General features: G+C 35.3%; 1 protein-coding gene across 1 annotated transcript in view; it reads right to left on the reverse strand.

Annotated features, from left to right (window-relative positions):
- Positions 1-9087, reverse strand: part of LOTGIDRAFT_228404 (hypothetical protein) — a gene marked incomplete at its 5' end in the record, with an annotated part of 54010 nt that overhangs the window by 405 nt on the left and 44518 nt on the right. The window contains 22 exons of the mRNA XM_009053461.1: positions 211-298; positions 635-728; positions 876-949; positions 1506-1575; positions 1839-1979; positions 2303-2464; positions 2744-2764; positions 2977-3120; positions 3411-3612; positions 3896-4041; positions 4186-4341; positions 4636-4761; positions 4972-5310; positions 5578-5718; positions 5919-6071; positions 6260-6347; positions 6694-6873; positions 7075-7172; positions 7439-7607; positions 7993-8193; positions 8354-8577; positions 8864-9061. Of these exons, the coding sequence (XP_009051709.1) occupies positions 211-298; positions 635-728; positions 876-949; positions 1506-1575; positions 1839-1979; positions 2303-2464; positions 2744-2764; positions 2977-3120; positions 3411-3612; positions 3896-4041; positions 4186-4341; positions 4636-4761; positions 4972-5310; positions 5578-5718; positions 5919-6071; positions 6260-6347; positions 6694-6873; positions 7075-7172; positions 7439-7607; positions 7993-8193; positions 8354-8577; positions 8864-9061 (3215 nt within the window). The remainder of the gene's footprint in view (positions 1-210; positions 299-634; positions 729-875; positions 950-1505; positions 1576-1838; positions 1980-2302; positions 2465-2743; positions 2765-2976; positions 3121-3410; positions 3613-3895; positions 4042-4185; positions 4342-4635; positions 4762-4971; positions 5311-5577; positions 5719-5918; positions 6072-6259; positions 6348-6693; positions 6874-7074; positions 7173-7438; positions 7608-7992; positions 8194-8353; positions 8578-8863; positions 9062-9087) is intronic.

Consider the following 9087-nt stretch of genomic DNA (forward strand, 5'->3'; position numbering starts at 1 on the left):
CAATAAATCACAACAAAATGCTGTGAAATTCCCTAAAAAGTACATCGAGATTCCCCAAAATGATCATTGCAATTCCCCAAATGACCATCGTGATTCCCCCAAAAGTCCCATTAAATTATACAGCAATATCACGATCCATCGAATACATGGCCCTATGTGTATGATGAGTTATTAGCGATATATTTCAAACAACAGATCCACTGTACTTACATTTCCTGATCCATAATCATATACAGGATTTTCCACACCTGCAGAGCTAACCTGTCTTCGTAACAATGGTGCTGGTAATTTGAATTGCCTACATTACGATATACAATATGAATTAGCTAATCTGTACATATACCATTAAGGAATTCATTTTAGGACTCTTTGATACACAGTAAAAGAATGCCTCACGATATAAAGAGGTGTTTTATTATGGTCAATTCAAATCTTTATGAAAACCATAAAGAGATGTTTTCTTTAAATATGTTATCCATTCTGTTCGTATTAACAGACTCTACGATAACATAATTTAGAATAGCTCAATTCAATAAAACTGTGAACTACTTCATATTAATACATAAACCTCAAACAGCAGTCTTAATGGTATGCCTTTCTATTAAGGAATTAATTTAAATTGAATAATTCTTACCAATTTTTCTTGACTTTAAGATAATAGCCAAGACCTAAGAAACAAGCTATAAATACCAGAGCTAACACAATACCAACTGGTATAGGCCATTTACCTGGAAAAAGAAAGGATGTGTTGGGGCAAATTCAGTTACAGAATGTCATCAGGTGTTCTAAAGATCCGAAATGAGCAGCAACAACCTTTTCTGCGTACCATATTCAGGATTTGTCAATATAATCGGTGAACTAATAAGAACTCTTACCACTAGATCCTGTTTGAGGTGAATTAACTCCTAGTTTAACTTGACATCTTCCACCAGTAATATCAGTCGGGCACCTAAAATTAGGAAAGATGTTGCCAGGATCCTATTTTTTAATATTTCAGTCCTCGAAGAAACATTGTATTGAATATACAACTATCGATTCGATAACAGTTCAAAACTAGTCGCATTTATATCCTTTATTCCTTCTGACAGTTTTTGTCGTTCTGCGATGTAAACAAATAGTAGAAAGAGATGAATCGCTAATATCAGCTGTGGTCTTATTGAGTCTTCTACACGGAGTTGTTTCCCATATATAACGAAAGAGTTATTTCCCTTGATAGTTTTTAGCACGTTGGAAACATATGGTTAATCAGAAGATTTAAATTCAGTCTTGGTTTGACAAATGCGTCTAATGATAGCAGACTACTTAAGCATTTAAGTGTGAGGTAAGTGCCATTCGCATAAATTACCTCGTATGTGTATTTACTCAACATGATCATCAACAGAGCATCCAGAGCAGGACTGAAATCTTATATGATGAAGTTTAACAAAGCTACTTGTCATTAAAACAAACATAATAATATAATAACAAAAATCTCGAAAATCTGAAGTAAATAGGCCTATACTTACTTGCAAGTGAATTTTCCTTTAATACCCACTGTGCATGTTCCTCCATTTTGACATGGGTTGTTTTGACATCCTAAAATGAGAAAGCAGTTAAGTGTAGGTACCGTACTTAAATCTCCTGTCGGCTTGGCCCTTTATTGAACAGAACACTCCCAAATTATATATCGTTTAACATATCACAAAAACCACAAACGCAAACCCTCATCAAGCACAAAACCCATTGTGTGAAGAAACCATGGTATGGTATTTAACACGTAGTTCTGATACAAGGTATTTGCCAGTGATATCGTTAGCCACATTTGAAAGATCTCAAAAAATACAATCGAGAATTCTTACCGACATTGCAGAAAGCTTCATCTTGTCCAATAGTATCATATCTATCACTAGTACAGTCTAGCGTACCATCACATTGTGTTGATATTTTGATACAATTTTGACTGTATTCACATTTATAATATCCCTTCTTGCATTTATTTCCTTCAAATAATAACAAGTAATAGTAATGATAAGTTTATAGTACATAGCTTGGACACGACAAAACAAATATTTACTACAAGATGATCCTGTACGCAGTTTAAAGAATTATTTTTGGCTAAAATCAGCTAAAACAGTGTACATGAAGTCATGTACAAATACATTTAGAATGTCCTTTGTGTTTTATCAAATTAATATCACATTAACGGCAAGATACCAGACATAGAAACTAGCATACATAGCTAGAATATGGCCAGTACCACTGACATGATACACAAAAAGCTTCATGTGAAATACATGAATTGAAAAGAAAAGCGAACACTTACCACATATGTATTCATCTTCACCACCACTACAATCCTTAACACCATCACAAATGAAAGCAGCTGAGATACAGACTTTGTCAGCGCAGGTATATTTACCATAACCACAAGTATTAGTAGCAGCTGTAACAGGTGCCGGGGTGGTTGGTGGCAGAGTTTTGGGACCTGAAATAATTTTTTTTATAAATTTTTTGAATGATATTACTGGGCAATGTCACTTGACCTTATTCTGACCCATGTAAAACACAATGTTAATCTTTTATGACGTTGAATCGGATTAAATTTGCAATAATATATTCCCGAACACTGGTATCTTCAAGCTCTTGTAAGTATTTGAAAGTGTTCTTAATATCAATTATTGTATTTAGTGGATATTCCTCTTGAGAAAACTCGACAATTCGGGAATTATTATACATGTATGTGTATATGAAGCTAAAAGTTTACCTCCTGTAACTGGACTAATACCTGAAAAAAAAATAGTCGAAAATTTAAATAATGTTCATCAACTATCATGACGCATGTTCATAGAGAAAAAGGGCACTTGACACCGGAGAAATGATTTTTAGATTTTGTAGAGCGGATATAATTGAGACACAACACTGGTAACAAAGTGGCTGGCTTTCAGAGTGATGTATGTTTAACCAAGGGTTTTATTTCAAACTATAACCTAAACTAACCCTTGCATTCATTGGGTTCATCGACTCCATCAGGACAATCAGTGACACCATCACAGAGCCAGGCTGTTGGAAGACATTGTTTAGTTGGTGTACAGTAGAAATGATGAGAATCACAGTCGAATTGTCTGGAAGCATTGTAGATTGCTGAAATGTGCAAGGCATATAATTATTTCATACTTTGAATTCTTCCTACAGCTGGTTTATATGAATTAAAAATAACTTCTGGTCATATCATGTATCACTCAATGCTAATAATAAAGAGCATTATTTGGAAAATTTTCTATATGAGAAGTATAGAGAAGACCGAAATGATATGTTTTTCATTGCCGATATTTTGAAAAAGACATACAAATGGATTGCTAATTTCTTAAATTAGCTCCATCCCAATTCAAATATTAGTACATGATCCAAAATATCTGATAATCATATCCTACCTCCAGTTACACAGCCTTGTGTAAACGTAACATCATCAATGGCTACATCGTTCTGCTTTCCATCAGCATGTTCTGCCTCGAATACTACACTATAGTTCTTACTATTACCAACTGGTATATTAGCGTATTGCCATGCTGCACCCTTGTTTCCAGTCATTGACCACATCAGTTCACGTTGCTTATCACTGTTCACAGTGTATACCTAAATGACAGCAAGGATTTGAATTTTTCAACATGTCAAACAATTCTTCGAACGCTACACCAAAGAAAATAGAATAGACAAGGTCAATGATGACGACTGATGATCTGATCCGATATTCCAGATTAAAATGTGCAATAATGTTATTTTAAATATTCACACCAATCTATAAAGCTTTCTTATTACAATTCATATATAGATTCGATGATAGGCGTGATCACACGTAAATTTTATCTAGTGTCAAAGGAAGATATCTAAGGAAACACAACATGATTATTATACTCACTCTCAAAGGTCCAATATTGGCTGATCCTGACATGTAGTAGTAGAATCGAACATAGCACACTCCAATACTAGCAATGAATGGTGGTGATGCGATACTAACAATATCTCCAACAGATTGAATTCGACTGTCCATATAGATGTATTGTCCTGGAAATTAAGGGATTTCGTTAGATTTCTTGAGGTGACAACCGCAAATTATTTTTATTAAATGCATCTTTTAATGGCAATTAATCACAATTTCAAAGAATTTAGAAGTGTCAGTCAGAAATCCAAGAGAAGATATCTACTTACCACCAGCCGTAGCACTATGATCAACTTTAGGACCAGTTCCAGAATTCTGGGAGGAAGCTGCCAACAACCAATCACCATCATCAGTTGTACTCTGTTGCCATTTACAATAACTTAACCAATTAGAACTGTCAAAATGACAATCTCCATTCACAGACACTGAAATAATATAAAAATAAATTATAATGCTGTTTGACAGCTGTATTGAAAGCAGAAACGAAGATTTCGCAATTAACAAAATATAATTCTTTTAACTGAGAATACTCGATAATCTCATGTAGTCTCTCTGTACTTGGGAAAAATGCTTTCGAATTATTAAACCAAAAGCTACAAAAGCAATTCAAACATTATATATTGTCAATTTCATAAATAGGAAATTCGTCCTTCGAAAATTAAGCATTTTTACATCGGTCCTTCGTAAAGCTAATTTTAAAGGGCATAAAAGTCACTTACAGCAAGAAGCTTCATCAGAATTATCTTGACAATCCTTCTGTCCATCACATTTGTATTTTATTGGTATACACTGCTGTTTGTTAGCGCACATAAATTCACGATCTGTACAGGATTTACTCTTTGAACCTAGAGGATAAAGAAGGGATTAGTAATTGTTAATCTATCTACTGCTGCTCTCTGAAAGTGAAGACGAGAAAAAAATAAATATTGTTCGATCAAGTATCTACCAATAATTTTCAAAGTGCATCCATAATCTATGTGTTCTCAGGGGTTTTCAGTGAGTAAAAATGTTTGAAATGAATTCAGACAATAAAATAATTCAAACTATCTACTCACTGTATTCACAGTTATTAAACTGCACATCATCAATAGCTATATCACCACGGTAACTAGTTCCTATTGAAGCTTTGAACATGACGACGAAGTTTCTCTTACTGCCGATAGTGACTGTAGCTTGATTCCATTGGTTTGCCTGACTGCCCGACTTAGACCATTTACTTATAATTCCATCGACTTCCGTCTTCAAGAGAACTGATAAAGTTCCCACAGTTGTTCCGTACATATGGTACCAGAAAGACATTGAACATGCAGCTCCGCTAATTTGGTATTCTTCCGTTTCCAAAATGGCAAAGTCGCCTGGGCTATGGAAACTTGATTCAAGATAAAGATAAGTTCCTGGAAATATAATTCAACATCATACATTAACACAAGGAGAACATTTCAAAGAAACTCTATTCAATTGGGTGGAAGGTTTTAGACAGGCATCCGACAGACTACATTTTTAAGTTTCGATCCATCAATGATGCGTTAATTCAGACGTTAAGAAGCCTTCTACGAAAACTCTACTTTGTTGATTTCTGAATTTCTAATGCATATACATGTATTGGCTGTTGTGCTGATTTTTTTGTATGTTATTTCATCATGTTAAAGAACAACGCCTACCTGCTGCAGTACCAGTGGTATGGTCAGCTCCTGGTCCTGTGTTTTTAGATGATGTTGGTCCCTTCTGTGTCTGCCAATCTAGATTATCTCGTTGATTATTTCTCCAGCCACATTCGCCATTTTCAAACGTACATGTTGTTCCTGTAGCATCCAGTAAGTTATTAGATGAACTTAATATTTATTAATGTATATGGACTGTTCGAGTTGCATACCTTAAGCTTTCATACTTAAAGCTCCTATATGCATATGTGCATCTCGAATGCATAGCTACGCACATGACTATGCATACATCTGAGGCAACTGAATTTTAATTGAAGAATTTAGCGAAGATGAATACTTACCACAAGTTAGTTCATCAGTTGAATCACCACAGTTGTTAAAGAAATCACATTGCTGATTGGCCGAGAAGCATTTACCATTCTTACATTTATATGTATCATCATCACACATTGCATTGGTTACACTGGGGGCAGTAGGCTGACCAGTAAGGGGTCCTGGAAATCATAAATGAACATGTGATTCCCTGATAGAATTTTTCTTGAGTTTCCATTTATGTTAGAAACTTTGGAAACCCACGAAGACTTGATGCCGTGTAAGTCAGGAAAGTGCCATGTATTTAGTTCAGGGTCTATCAAGATATATTAGAACGATTTATAGTGAGGCTTGAACAATTTTAAATTACCTCCATCTTCACAGCCAGGCGTTAAAGATAAATCATCAATAGCAATATCAGCATGATATCCTTTTCCAACCTTTCCTTCAAATACAATCTACAAAAACAATAAAAACGTAAATTTATTGGTTAAATAACAGTAATCTATATCCAAGATAGAAAGCAATTTCAGATTTCAGTGTTTTAGATAGTTTGTCCCATTTTACGCCAAAAGTTGTTTAAAGTAAAAAAACACTATTAAGTTACCACTTATTTTTTGCGTATTCATTAACTCAATTTTTTTACCCACGGAGGTGCAGAACAGAATGCCATTTAATTCAGCGCGTTTTCTGAAAATGTCATAACTAATTTACTCTACTACAGACCAGAACATTTTTCAGCTTCTTTCTGCATATGTCATAATCTATCAACTGCCATCACCAAAGTTAAAAAGAGAACCTTACCATAAAATCTCGATTGTCACCAGCTTCATTGGCTATGTCAACCTCTCTCCTTAACCAAATATCACCTTGGTTGCCAGATATCTGTTCAATCAGGGTGCGACCATCTCCGCCATAATCAAACTGTTTGTAGACTGTTAGGTCGGCAATATCAACTCCGTACATATGATACCAGAAACGTAACTGTAAATACAAGATGCAACATACGTGTATAACATTAGAAATTCCGGAATATATTTTAGATTTAGTTGACACCATTTATCATTTTGGGAACTACTCCCTTTGCAAAATATTTTTCAAAAGCGACTTGATCTCGTTTTGATAGCAGCAGCATTTGATATAGTTCACTAAGAGATCTAGATACTCAAATGAGATGAAACTTACACTGCAGTCTTGAGACATGCCACTGATAGATTGTGAACCTAGTTTAGCAACTTGTCCTGCCTTATGTGGATAGGATGATTCAATATATAGGTAATTGCCTGAAATGAATGAATTTATTACATTGTAGCTATATTGTTATAAAACTGTGCTTGCCAACATGTTTTGTCACACGTCTATTGGCGGACGAGGGTTTGGAATCTTACTACTGTTTGATAAGCAACATCTACTGCAATGATTGTAATATTTTTGAAACCCTTTCAAACCCTTTCATGAATGTGTTTGTCCACATGGGGAGCTCAAATATCGATCCATCTTAGATAGACTGAAATTTCAATGGTGGCCAATTTTCTTTTTAAATTCTCACCTTTGTTGCTGAGTGTAGTATGATCATTACTTGGTCCTGTTCCAATTGTTTTAGTCACACCATTCGACAATGTCCAATCGAAGTTGTCATTTATTAACTGTGTCCAATACGGACAAAGTAGATTTTCAAAATTGCATCTTCCTTTGTAAGTTTGATCGCATTGTATCACCTGAAATATTTATTTTGTTTATCTACCTGACTAGATCACTGTGGAAAATCGGTAAGCATTATTGTTACCATCGTGATATATGTTGAATAATTAACCGAAGTACAAAATCATATAAACATAAAAATGGGGCCAGTAATGAGGCTCATTCTGCCATGTCTACTTGCATCAAAATCCCAGGAGAGGCTGAAATCCGAGCATTGGCACTAGTAGCCTGGTATAGTGGCGGATTCAAAGGTGTGTGGGGCCTTGTGGGTGCAGCCCCGAAAGCAATTTTTTCGGGCAAAAATTTCATAACTAGATTAGAAATTCTGTAGTCGAATTGCTGGACTAAAAAAATTTAACATATAGCCCCAATAAATTGATCGTTCAAGTGTTCTATACTTACACTTTCATCTGAATTGTCACCACAGTCATTAGCATAATCACATTTCTGTACAATAGGTATACAATATCCATTACCACAAGTCAGTTGGTCACTAGAACAACCCCCTATCATAGGCATTGGTGGTACACAGTCCACAAACTTAACATCATCAATTGCTATATCACCACGGTATGTTCTTCCACGCTTACTTTGGATGATCACCTAGAATATAACGGAGCATCATGATGCACCAGTCAAACAATGCATTTTGATATCTCTTGTATCATTCATTGATAACACTACATAAACTTAGCGTGTAAAAGATTTTGACATATCTACATATTATCATGCTTTTTAAGTCGTGAATTGAATGTTATAATACCTCGAAATCAGTCCTTGAACCAATCAGAAGTACAGCATGTTGCCACGCAGTGCCATGGTTGCCATTATTAGACCAGATCATTGTACTTTGATCACCATATTTGGTCTCGACTTCCAAACTACCAACTGAAGGTCCATTCATAAAATACCAGAAGTCCAGTTTACATTGTGGTCCAGTCTGTCCAATAGGTGGCGTGTGAACTTGTGTCACATCCTTGTATGATCCTACAAAGAAAGATAGTCAGTGTCGGGTAACACGTCATATACTACAACAGAAATAGCACATACAGAAATTGAAAGTGGTTGCTCCTCCCAACAGCGCGTGATTTTTCTTTGAGATATCATTTGCACAATATAACTTAACTTTTATCTATCAATTCAATTGTCTAGATTCTCCTCCTTGATAAGGAATTGATCTCTGTTAATTTCACCCTGGCTTTGTCAATTCTAGGAAGGCTATAAAAGTGTTGATATTGAATGTACGGCAATTGCTGCGAAGTAGAATTCTTACCTGGTGAGCTGTCCACCCAAAGATAATAACCATTAGGTGAATTAGAAGTATGATCAGTACTGGGAACAAAGTCTTGGCCTGTAAAACTACTAGCAATATCCACTTTCCATCTGTATGTTTCTCCCACACCGGCTTGTGAAGTAGAATTGATCATCCACCCACACGTTGTACCATCATCGAAGTTACATATAGATGAGGCTATAAAGACATATGCAAATTCAGTT

This window comes from Lottia gigantea, assembly GCF_000327385.1.
Source record: "Lottia gigantea unplaced genomic scaffold LOTGIsca_2, whole genome shotgun sequence".
In the NCBI taxonomy this organism is placed as follows: domain Eukaryota; kingdom Metazoa; phylum Mollusca; class Gastropoda; family Lottiidae; genus Lottia; species Lottia gigantea.